Below are 13138 nucleotides of genomic sequence, written 5' to 3'. Positions count from 1 at the left end.
AGATAGAACTGACCATCTGGAATGCAACCCATCCTCAGTATCTCATGGGAAAAACCCAGGGTCTTCTCTTCTACAACGTAGGTGAAATGCCACAAGGCAATTTTCTTTTTTTTTTGGTTTTTCTCCGGTACCGGGAACCGAACTCATGACCTTGCGCTTGCCAGGCAGGCGCTTTTGCCACTGAGCTAAATCCCCAGCCCCTAGATGAGGGTCTCATTAAATTGCTACATTTTCCAGGCTGGGCTCGAAATTGTGATCCTCCTGCCTCAGCCTCCCACAGCGCTGGGATTACGGGCGTGCACCACCAATACTGCATCATGGTTTCCCTTCTTATCTGGTGGACTCCTCTGCAAGAGCAGGGCCTAGGCTGAGGGAGCTCCAGCTGCCCCCTGGGGACCATCTGCTCTTCCCCAAAGGTGGCTACACAGGTCCTCAGTAACACACAGCTCAAAGTGCCCCTTGTGCAGAGGAGTGATCCAAAGCCCTAAGAAGTGACTCCACCCTGAGCACCCCACAAGTACCTGCTGGGGATTCACTTTGCCTTGTATTCCTTCCCATTGTCTTCTGGGCGCCAGGATCCTCTGGATGGCAGCATGGGGGTTCTAGACAGAGTAAGCCAAGCACACCCTCTTGGCCAGGGTGCCGCCTTCATTCATCACCTAGGGAAAACTTGTCTTCTCCAGAGGTGGTGTAGCTGGGCCCTGCTAGGCCAGCATCTGGAAGGGGTCCTAAGCAGCCTTTCACAGATACCTGCCATTAGCCAGCCATGGTGGCATATGTCTAATGCTAGTGCTGGAAGGCTGAGGCAGGAGGATCACAAATTTGAGCCCAGCCTGGGCAACTAAGTGACTTAGTAAGATCTTGTCTCAAAACAAAAAAAAAAAATAGAGAAGAGGCTGGGGATGTTGCTCAGTGCAAAGGCCCTGTGTTCAATCCCCAGTATCACAAAACAAACAAACAAAAAGAAAAACAAAACAAAGAAACAAACCAAACCCCCCCAAAAGACAAAAAACCTACCACTAGCTGGATGTGGTTGTGCAAGCTCAGGAGGCTAAGGTAGAGGATCGTTTCAGCCCAGGAATTTGCGAGAAGCCTGCACAACATAGTGAAAACCTGCGTCAACAGCAGCAGTGACAGCAGATCTGTCATTGGAAGTTTCACAAAGCACAGACCTACTAACAGCGGCCGTATATTGACAGGTATCAGGCTGGGGATTTGAAGAACTTCAGTTTCGTTATCTTATCTCTATCACTCATGGCAGGAGCCATAATTATCTGCTTGTATTGATAAGGAAGCTGAGGGACAGCAGTTAAAATAACCTGAAAATAAAGTCCTTCTCACAGATGTCCCCGCACTGGGCCCCAGGATGGCAAGTGGACATTTCAGCACTGCCACTGGCCAGGATGGTGGTGCCGGGGGCTGACTGTATTTGGAGGTGCACCACAGCCCCAGGAGCAAGGCAGAGCCTAGGACAGCCTGGGTTTAGCGCTATCTCCTAGTTCTAATCCCTGAGAGTCACTTCAGGAAGACCCTGTCCTCTCTTCTTGGTGACCTCAGGTGTACTACGAACTGGTTGATGCAGGGCATCACAATCATACAAATATAAAGCGAAGACGAACACGTCAAAGAATTTACTTGGAGGTGGGTATAGTGGCATAAACCTATAATGCCAGGACTTGAGAGGCTGAGGCAAGAGTGGGTGTTTGAGGCCAGGCTGGGCTGCATAGCAAGACCCTATTTAAAAAAACAAAAAACAAAAAACAAATAAAGAATTTTATTTAGTTGATGGTATGGTCCAGTTGGTAGACTTCATGCTTAGCATTCACCAGGCCCTGGTTTTAATCTCCAGCACCAAAAATAAAACCCCAAATGCTTTTATGTTGATTATTTAGCAGTGAGGGAACTAGTAGTATGTTACAGCAGGCTCAAAGGGGAATCTAAAGAACACACACGAGAGGAGCGTTGAGCAGCTGCCACCAGCGAGGCCTATGCGGAGAGGTGGAGACCAGCCGCACACCTCTCTCCATCCAACGAGTCTGTTGCTTGTTCCAATAACCCATTAAGACACCGGGGATTGTTGTGCTGTTCTAGGCACAAAGGGACATGCCTTTGCCAAGGATATCCAAAGGGGAATACGGGGAACTGGTGCTAAAGTGGCATCCAGATAAAAATCTTGAGAATAAAGCAAAAAGAAAATTTTATCATGCAGCTGAGGCATGTGAGAGTTTAAATGGGATGGCTATGATGGATGTGACCAAGAAAGATTAAATGGTAGAGGAGGCCGAAGTCATTTTGCTGGTCCATTTGAGGTGGGCTTCACATTCTGCAACCCAGATGATGTCCTCAAGGGAATCTTTTTCTCTTTTTTAGTACCAGGAATCGAACTCAGGACCTTGCATTTGTCAAGCAGGCACTGTGTCATTGAGCTATATCCCCGACCCTCTCAAAGGAATCTTTTGTTAGAAGGGATTGTTTTCATTTGACTTGTTTTTTGTTTTTGTTTTTGTTTGTCTTTTTTTTGAGACAGGCTCTCGCTATGCAGTTCAGGCTGGACTTGAGCTCACTTTGTAGCCCAGGCTGGCCTTGAGCTCGCCACGATCCTCCTGCCTCAGCCTCCCGAGTGCTGGGTTCATTTGACTTCTTTGAAGGCCCATTTGTGGTTTTTTGAGAACTGCAGGTTCCTGAGGGAGCAGAAGCTTTGGTTCAGGTGCTTTGCTCTTTATTGTCAGTGGGTTCCATCCTCTAGAGGTGGATTTTTTCTTCATTTGATGCAGGCTTTACTTCTTCTTTTTTTTTTTTTTTTTTTTTTTAGGCTTTACTTCTTTTGTGAGGTGATGGGGGCCTCACTCCATTCTCCCTGTCAGTTGGCAGCAGTGGGATGGGCAACTTCACATCTATACCAAGCTCGACTGAAATAGTTAATGGAAGAAAAACTGCCACGAAGAGAATTGAGAATGGTCTGAAAGGGTAGACCTTGGAGAAAACGGCCAGTGAAGCTGTTAACTATAAATGCTAAGGAGCAGGTGCTAAGCTTGGATAATAAGTAATTCAGTGCATACATTTAACATAGTAAACTACAACAAGCACCCTTTGAAGTTTAACAGGAATATTATTTTTGAAGATTTCGGATGTACTTGACTTTCAGTGTAATTATACCTAAATTATTTATAAACAGCTCATTGGAGCCCCTATTTCACATAGATGATGTTTTGTTTGTTTGTTTTGTTTTGTTTTTTGAGACAGGGTCCCACTATGTAGTCCAGGCTGGCCTTGAACTCATAGCAATCCTTTTGCCTCAGCCTCCTTGGTGCATGGGTTACAGGTGCGTACCACCATGCCCAGCCTGTCATAGATTTCTGAGTGTATTGCTGGGACTATACTCTAGGGCCATTTTAGTCTTTTTTTGTGTTTTAAAAATTTTATTGGTACATTGTAGATATACATGATCACATTCATCATAGGGAATCTGTACCTGTACGTGGTATATCTTACTTCATTTTTTCCCATTCCCCTCCCCTCCCTTCAACCTCTGTTCCCCTCCTTTACAAGTTTTTTTTTTTGTCCTTCTATTCTTTTTTTCTTGTCCCTTCTTTCCTTTCTCCTTTCACCCTCCCTGTTCCTGTCCTCATTTGAATATTTTATTTCCATTTCCCAATATCTATTAGGACCATTTTAGCCTTTAAAATTGTGGATTTTGTTTTTGTTTGTTTGTTGTCAGGTGTGGGTGGCTGAGGCAGGAGGATCACCATGAATTCAAGGCCAGCCTGGTGTGCATAGTGAGTTCAAGGCCAGGCTGAACTACATAGTGAGACCTTGTCTCAAACCCCCAATTTTTTTTCTTTTTTTTTTTTTTTATGGTAGCAAAGTTTTATTACAGGTAGGAAAAGAAACAGGCTCTGCAGAGCAGGTTTGGGCCAAGTAAAAGTAGGGAAAGAGTGAACACAGCTGCCAGTTTTTACCATTGTTGTAATCTCTGTATGCACTTTGGTTTTTATTAAACATAAGTCAAGGTGGGTCTTGGCAGTGTCCCTGGGCTGAGGCTTGCACACCCCTCTGGCTATGTCAGCCTTCTGTGTCATCTCTAGACTTTGCCTTTGAAGAGCTGGATGCTGAGAGGAGCTTGAGCTCGAGTAGTGCCTTTGGGAACTTGACAGTAAGATGCCCTTCCTCCTGATGGACACAGAGGAGCCCAGGTTATGTTTCTGTCCCTGCTTTCCTCCTTTGGCCAGGTGTCTCCTATCACAGCACAGCTGGCCCACCTGTGCATGTGACCTGCTGTTGCCAGGCACTATGCAGTCAGTGCTGCGGACCCCTTGAAGAATCTAGAAGACAGCACTGGCTTGGGGTTGAGACGAGGGCATAGGAAGGTTTTTTTTTTTTTTTTTTTTCTGTATCGGGAATCAAACTTAGAACCTTGTGCTGTCAGGCAAGCACTGTGCTGCTGAGCTACATCCCCAGCCCCAACACAGGGAGGTCTTGACCCTTCATGGGAGGGCATTTAGGGGTGAAACTGGGTGGGCCTGGTGTGCAGAGGCTGGAAGGTCAGCTCCCTCCATCCTCTCAAAGGTGCTCTCCATCTGCACCAGGTTGGGGGTTTAGGAACAGCAGTCACCCTCCCCCAAGCACATAGACACCAAGAGCTGAGATCATGGGCACAGCTAAACACATGAGCACACGCACACACGGACCCCTAGGGCTATGCACACTTGAAACATGGACACATGTGCACAGGCCCCCGGACACACACATGTCTACCCTTGTGGGCACACCTGCACTTGTGGGCATGGGCATCCAGAGGTACATGTGCACAGACACCGAGTGCTGGGGCCAAGGGCACATCTGATCACTTCCACACCTGCACAGGGTCTGGGTGTAGAAAGCCCCAGCCTGGACCTCTGAGCAAACACGTACCTGTGTAGTTATACGTGTTTATGGGTACCCAGGGATGCAAATACATGCAGACCCAGGCCAATGGGAATCCCTGTTGCCATTAATGCACAAATATTGGTGCACAACTTCCCAGAGGTGCGAACATCTGGACACCCAGACTCAGGCCCATGTGTGCACTTGTTCACTCATACCTGCACATGCACGGGCACAATGCATGCATAGACACTGGACACACCAGCCCGCGGCAGTGGGCTCCCCTGCACCTATGCACTTATACAGAGCATGCATGTGTACTCTGGTGTAAACGTACTCATGCTGAGCATGTCTTCACCCTAGCATCTCCGTGAGAATGTATACTTGAATTTGTGCGTACACATGTATGATCACATCTGTACCAAAAACAGCGAATTATGAATGCACACACATATACCATGTATGTATGCATAGAAGCACTGTAAATGTGTGCACAGAGGGGCATGAGCACACTATGCACACACCTTCACATGCTCTGGGATGTACACACTTTCATGCAGGGATTCACACCCATTTATCCTCTGAGTCTCTCTGGTAATACTGCCTGCCTGGTAATGGCTTCAGCTCCTGCATCTGGTAGAACTTTCTGGTGAGGCATGAGTTGTGACCCATGACACATTTCAGCTTCTTCCAGCTCCTACACTGTCATCTATAAGGTCTCAGACAGTTAATTGTTTTTTTTGGGCTGCCGCTAGGCCTGAGATTACACCATTGCGCCTACTCTTCTGAACCAAGGCATGGGTGAGGGAGAAACATCTGGCATGGACACACATGTTCTGAGGGAGAAACATCTGGCATGAACCAAGTTTGGGTGGAGCATTAGAGGGTGACTCCAGGTAGTTCTGCAAGCTTTTCAAGAGATTATTGCTCAATCTGCAGTGTGACTACAGAATCAGGTTGGCGCCTAGGGTCTCACTGTTTGAATATGTTGAAGGAACAATTAAGTCTGTAACCCCAAAGTGATACTTCAAGCAGCAGCAGAGTGATCAGGGTCCCTCGCTTCTTCAGGTGCACCTTTGGCCCCTCACCTTAACTGTGCAGAAAGCACAGGAGAGGAGCAGGAACAGCTGTGTCTCAACTGCCTTTTTCGTAGACAGATTGTTCTTTTTTGGTAGTGCTGGCAATTAAATCCAGGGCCTTGTACATGCTAGGTAAGTGCTTTACCACTGAGCTGCAACCCCAGTCCTTTTTAAAATCTTTTTATATTGAGACAGGGACTTGCCAAGCTGTCCAGGCTGGCCTTAAATTTGTGATCATCCTGCCTCAGCCTCCCAAGTAGCTGATATTAGAGGTGTGTACCACCACCCCCAGCTTGTCATGGAATTCTTTATTGTGCACAAGCTATTTTAAAAAAGTTACAACTTAAAGAGTTAGAGATTACATAGGCTAAGTTTCACCCTTTTAGCATACAGTTCTGAGTTTTGAGAAAAAATAGTTGGGGAACCACCAGCACAGCAGCCAGAGGGGTCTTGGCACAACCCATGTCAGTTCACTGTCCTCTGCACTGAATGACTTCCATCTCTCTCAGAGGAAAAGCCAAATTCCTCTCCTTGGACCACGAGGCCCTGCAGGTCCTCTCTGACCTCACTTCCTACGATCAGACCTCTCATTCATTCTGTTCCAGCTTCAGTGAGCTTACTGTTCCTTGAGGCATGTTCCTACCTCAGGGCCTTTGCAGACTCTCCCCTTTGCCTGCATCACTTCCTTTAGAAATGTCCCTCCTGGGGTCACACTGACTGAGTAAAGGACACTCCTGGATTATAGTAACTGGAGGACACTTCTGAGGTTACTGGCCTTGGGCAAAACCATTTCCAAACACCACAGACTGAAATGTTTATTCTTCTGGGGTCACCCAGACTGGAATGTGGACATTTCTGTGGTCACACCATTTGCGGTATTCACAATCACGGTGCCACTAACTAGGCCGTAGAAACTCCTGCAGCCACAGACTAGGCCATTGCTGCTGCTGAACTCACTGAAAGTGGGCTCTGAGAGGCTCTTGCACAGGCACTGTTGAAGTCACACTGCAATGGGGGTGGATTCGCCTGGAGTCACTCCACTTTCTCTGTGGACACCTCTGCCATACATTCCTGGGTTGTGCAGATTCCTGAGGTCCAAAAGACTAGGGCGTGGACATTCCTGTGGTCACATTGACTTGGATGAATCACTGTGTTGGGGGCACTCCTAGACTCATGCAAAGTGGGGTATGTACATTCCAGGGGTCAGACAGGTACAGGTACTGTCATCAGGGACTAAAGTGTAGATATACCAGTAAACACACACTCAAGTTTAAATACTGCTTCTAGAGGTAGACTGGACACTGCTTGTCATAGCCCTGAGGGTGTATACTCTTGGGTCAGACTGGGGTGCACCCACTCCTCAGGTCACAACCAGGTAAGCTAATAACTGGGGCCAGGGACTAGAGAGGGCATGGATAGTCCTTGGGTCACAGAGAACACAGGTTTCTAAACACAGGGTTAGCTCTAAACACAGGGTTGCTAAATTGTTGTTTCATGTCTGCAGTCAAGGCAGACTTTCTGACATTTGGAATTTTTTTTAGATAGGGTCTTGCTATAGTTCAGGCTGGCCTTGAACTCATGAAGCTCAGTGGCCTGAAAAGTGTAGCGACCCTTCTACCTCAGTTTCCTGAGTTGTGGGTTTGGGCTAGGGTTAGATTAGTGCTGGGGTTATAGGTATGTGCTACCACACCCAGTGAGAAAAATTTTTGTCTGTAGTACTGGAGATGGAAGCAGGGCCTTGCACATGCTAGGCAAGTGTTGTATCCCTGAGCCACATTCTTACCGCATCACTCAATATTTTTAAAGCACATATGGGTAGGCATGAGTGTGTACACATACACACAGGACTGTAATGAAAACCAGTTCCAATATAGTTATTACTATATATTAAACAGAAATAAAATTGGGATGCAGTAATAAAGGGACTTTTTATTTATTTTTAAATATTTGTGACATGACCTTGCTATGTAGTTCAGGCTGGCCTTGAATTCACCATGTAGCCTAGGCTGTCTTCCAACTTGCTACAATTTTGCCTTAGCCCCGCAAATGCTGGGATTACAGGCATGTACCACCATGCCCAGCTAAAGGGGATTTTTAATTAGAACATCAAATTATAAGATCTGCTATCCTGCAAAGTGGTGAGGAATGTGAATATTTCAACATGCCTGTAACTGTCTTGTAACATAAAAAGTGGCTTGCCACAGTGTAAAAATTGCATACTGCTTCTGATTTTTTTTTTAACCAATATCTGTAATTGGGAGTAAAGCTAAATTTCAGTTATATTAGTGAAAATAAAGGTGAAATATTTTCTTCTTTCAAGTTTATACTTATCCCTGACATCTATCAGGTGAAGAATCCCTACTTTAGGGGTAAATTGCAGATAGAATATCCAAAAGGTTTACAAGAGGCAAGTCCGTACAAAGCTCAAGAAATTCTCACCGCAGTGCAGACTTCTGTGCTATTTCTTTCTTTGTTCTCTTCATGGAATATTGTAGTTTAGATCTAAAATGGCCCTCAAAGCTTCATGTGTTTGGTGGGTGATGAACTATGGGGGGTACTTGCTATTAGATGAGGACTGGTCAGAAGAGGCCGGTCACTGGGAGCATGACCTGAGTCTCCCTCCCTGGCTGCCATGGTGTATGCAGCCTTTCTCCGCAACAGGCCCTTCCACCATGCTATTTCTGCCCCGGAGTCATACAACTAGAGACAGACCTCTAAACACAGGTGAGCCAAAAATAAACCTCTCCTCAACTTGTTGGCATCAGGCACTGAATCCCAGGAAGAAAGTGACTAAGGCAGGCTTTGGTAAAATGAGTGGGGTCACTGCTGTGATGCTACCTGGCCATGTGGCTTAGAAGCCTTTGGAACTGGTTCTTAGAAAGGTTTGGAGATGCCTGCTAGAAAAGCCCTAGAGTGTTGTAAGCCAAGCTTGATGGGAAACTGTGGTCAGAGTTCAGAAGACCAGAATGGTCAAAGGCAGATGCCATCAAGGCCAGGCTCAGGAGATTTCAGTTGGGAACAAGGACTCCATTGGCTGTTGGACTCCAGGCCAAGAGTATTACACTCTGGCAGAATTTCTCTTTTTTATTTTTATCTTTTTCTGGCAGAACTTCTGGCTATAGGCCAGGTGTGAAATGGCGCACACCTGTAATCCCAGCACTCGGGAGGCTGAGGCAGGAGGATCGTTGTGAGTTCGAGACCAGCCTGGACTACAAAGTGAGCTCAAGGCCAGCCTGAACTGCATAGTGAGACCCAGTCTCAAAAAGATCAAAAAAAAAAAAAGAAGAATTTCTGTCTATATTCTGTTCATATCCTGAGACTTAGCAGGAGATTGAGATGAAAGATATTAGATTACTAAATCAGGGGCAGGAAATTTCAAGGTAGACCAATATTTAGGCTGAGGCATAGGTACTATTGGCAGCCTTTTTACCCAGATGTGTACTGAGAATCAAGAGCAAACGGAACAACTGAGAGGTTTTAAAAGTTTTTAATTTCACCAAAAAAGAAGCTCCTATAAAGTTGAGGCCTCAGCTAGGCATGGTGGTGGACACCTGTAATCCCAGCACTCAGGAGGCTGAGGCAGGAGGATTGTTGCGAATTCCAGACCAGCCTAGGCTACAAAGTGAGCTCAAGGCCAGCCTGAACTGCACAGCGAGACCCTGTCTCAGAAAAGCCAAAAAAAAGTTGAGGCCTGTAAAGTTTCCACCAAGGAAAGCTTGGTTGCTAAAAATATTAGCATTATAAAGAGGCCAAATACTTTACATTAGGAGAATGGGAAAGATGCCTTGAGGGCACCTCAGAAATCTGCAAAACCCCACCCCTCCAAGGCTAAAGTATGTTGGAAAAGAGAACCTCAGGGCACCATGCTGGAGAAGGGCTACCTAGGGAATTGGCTCCCCAGAATTTGGTTCACAGTGTGCTGGGAGCCACTGGAGCTGTTTATTGGTCAAGCAGTCAAGCTACCTCAGTACTGAAAAAGGCATCCTGCCAGACAATTACAGTCGTTAGTCGCTAGGCAACATTACCCTCCCATGACACTAAATTTGCAAGTGTATAACATAAAATCCCCTACTGTTGAAGTCAGTCCTCCTGCTCATCAGGCAAGAGGTACCTCCACCTGACTCCAGCTCTTGTCTCTTGTCTTTATTTTTCTCATACCCACCGCCCTTTCTCTCCAGGGTACGAGAGACCAACGATGTTCCCTACATGTGGCGCCTGAACAGGGAAACCTGGTGAGAGAAAATAAGTGGGCAGTGCGTACGCTTCCGAAGAGCGCGCAACAGAGGGGGGGAAGCGTATTTGTGAAAGCTAGTATTCAGCACTGGAGTGCATGGTACTGGCACATCAGGTGTAAAGCGTGGGGATGAGTTGTCTGTAGGGCTAGAACATTTACAGGCTTCTACAAAGCCAAAAGAGAAAGGGATATTGAAGTGCAAGTAGAGGGACTAGACTCTCACGGGTATATGTCTGTGGAAGTGTTTGTTGCATGTTTGACTCCTATATGCATTTTTCTGGATGTTGGTTTGGAGGGGTTTTGTAACCATAAGGGATTTGGCTCAGAAGGTTATGTTAAAATCAAGTCTGGAGCCTAAGGGGGACATGGAGGGCAGAGAAACGGCTCCGCCGATAGAGCCTGAGCCCTCTAGCCTGGTCCAATTTAAGAAGTAAAGAATGGTGGCGGACAAAAGGGACTTTCCCCCACCCGAGAGGCGTTTTCCTGCGACCCCTATCTCACAACACTCCATGGAACTGACTGAGCCACAGGTGGCTATTCCGGCCTTTTCGGCTCAGAGAAATTTTGCTGCGTCACAGGTTGGAACTTCCGCCTCTCAGAGAGCAGAGCCGTTTTCTCTGTCTCCCTTGCAGTTAGCATTAAAAGAAGCCAGACGGGCAGGGGAGCTCATGGAGGGTTTTCAATGTATCTACCCTGTTACTGAAGTTCAAGTCCCTGAAAATCCAGGACAAGTTATACGTTGCTATGAAGCTATACCCTTTAATATCCTAAAAGAATTAAAACAAGCAGTTGCTACTTATGGTCCTGCTGCTCCCTTTACCTTGAGTTTATTGGAAATTCTAGGACAACAGATTATGGCCCCAAATGACTGGAAAGGAATAGCTAGAGCATGTTTAAGTCCAGGAAACTATCTGATGTGGAAAGGAAACTTCCTTGAGTATTGCACTGACCAGGCCTCTAGCGATGCTATTCACAACATAGCCATTACAAAAGATATGCTAATTGGGGAAGGTGCCTTTGCTACCGCAATCAACTGACCTTTGAACTGCCAGCATATGAACAAACCAAGATGGCTGCCCTGAGGGCTTGGAGGGAACTTCCTTCTAAGGGAGAGGCAGTCCTCAGTTTGGCTTCTGTGCTTCAGGGTCCTGAGGAACCTTTGCAAAATTTTGTTGCGCGCTTATTACTGGCTAGTGAGAGGATTATAAATAATACAGAAGCCAGCAAACTAGTAGTTCAGCAGCTAGCCTTTGAAAATGCAAATAAATGGTGTAAAGAGGCTTTAAGAGCCCACAAAAGGCGGGGCACATTGCTGGATATGATTCGGATCTGTTCAGATATTGGCCCCTCATATGTACAGGGAATTACTTTGGCAGCAGCTGTTACTCAGATTATTCATCCACAGCCTGGAGGAAAGGGTAAAAACAAAGCCATTTGTTTTCGTTGTGGAAATAAGGGGCACCCTCTCCGGAATTGCTCTGCTACACCTATAAGGGCAGCACAGCCGTTATCTGTAACTAAACTTCGCAGTCCTTCTACTAAGTGTCAGCACGGGTATCACTGGAATAATCAGTGTCGATCTAGAACTGCTGGGAAAAGTCGGCCCTTTCTGGGAAACCCCCATTGGAGACTCCCTCAGCCCCATCAAATAATGGGGGCCGCCCAGATGGCTGCAGTGGGGAAGGAGGTGCTGGGTGAATTCAGGTACCCGGCCTGCACTCCCTTTTGTCTTTTCCCCTACACGCAGGATGCCAAGGGCTCCCATGGTTGGCAGCTCTGCGGTGGGGAACACCCTCCTACCTCGTTCTCCTCTGCCAGGCTCCTGTCGCACATGAGCCCAGGCTTCAGGCCTGGCCCCTGCAGGCCCAGCTGCCATGATGTGGGGGTGCAAGTGAACCAGCAATGCGATGCATCGGTACAGTGCATGCTCGGTCGGCAGACGCCGCTGTGCAGGGTCGGGGACCCAGGAGTCGCAGCCGCCCCGCGCCCTTACCCCCTTCCTTTGCTGTGTGCTCGTCTGTGCGTTCCCACTGCCTCATTGGCGGCCTGGAGGAGGCCCCAGAGAGCACGCAGGGCCCTGTGGCCCCAGAGGAGAATGAGGGGGCATCAAGGAACGCATCCCCACCGCCAAGGGACGGCAGGAGCGACAGGAGGCTCGAACTGGTGAGGCAGCCCCACAGCCCGCGCTGCAGAAGCCAGGGCCGCCCCTGGTGGCGGGGAGGCTAGGGGCGGTGGAGACACAACCCCCACTGTGCGGGAGAAATCGCTGCCGCATGTCCCGCCAAGCAAGAAGCACTTGCTCTTCCAGCAGAAATATGGCTATTATTGTAGGACTGCAACATCCGCTGGGAGAGTGCATTCGTTTGGTGTATCCAGGGTACAAATAAGGTTTATTTTAAACAGTTTTGCAGAATGTGTCAAAAATCTTACAATCCTTACTGAGTGAAGGATATCACCTGCCAAAGTTGTAAAAGAACTAAATGTTTCTGCCCAATAAGACTTCACCGTGTGGATCCCAAACACTCCCATGGTCAAGACCTGTGTGAGAGATGCAGGAGCAGGCGCCTGTCCTGTGATGGCACCAGTGTTGGAATCTGGGCAAAAACAGAGTATCCGGCGGCCAGAACAAAAGCGATGGCCAGCACGCACCGAGGCTGGGCACATCCCCTGCGGCTACAGAGGCAGTGACCACAGAGCCGCTTGTGGGGGTGCGCAGGCAGTGGAGCCCATTCCTGAAAATAAAGGACTGTTGGGGCCCTGCCAGCAACTTGCTGGACCCCCAAGGCAATAAAATGGAAGCTGCAGCCAGTTACCGCCAGAGCCTGAAGTGTCAGCGCTGCTCTGCCCAAGGCTGGGACTGGGGGCTGCTGCCCCATAGGCAGCCATGCCCTCCCGCCTTCCTGCTCACAGCCACTCCCATTCCCTGCCCACAGCGCCCTTCCCCCAGTTCACTGCTGCTCTG

General features: G+C 47.8%; 1 protein-coding gene across 1 annotated transcript; it reads left to right on the top strand.

The window, feature by feature from the left end:
- Window positions 1-10189: 10189 nt before the first annotated feature.
- Window positions 10190-12753, top strand: LOC106147328 (endogenous retrovirus group K member 24 Gag polyprotein-like). Its single transcript, XM_013508160.1, has 2 exons — window positions 10190-12339; window positions 12588-12753. Coding segments are annotated over exons 1-2 (1095 nt in total). The 5' UTR covers window positions 10190-11245; the 3' UTR covers window positions 12589-12753.
- The last annotated feature ends 385 nt before the right edge of the window (window positions 12754-13138 follow it).

The sequence above is a fragment of the Chinchilla lanigera genome, unplaced genomic scaffold (assembly GCF_000276665.1).
Source record: "Chinchilla lanigera isolate Chin_1 unplaced genomic scaffold, ChiLan1.0 scaffold00142, whole genome shotgun sequence".
NCBI classification, from domain to species: domain Eukaryota; kingdom Metazoa; phylum Chordata; class Mammalia; order Rodentia; family Chinchillidae; genus Chinchilla; species Chinchilla lanigera.
The sequence above is the reverse complement of the archived record's forward strand: the minus strand, read 5'-3'. Positions and strand labels throughout refer to the sequence as shown.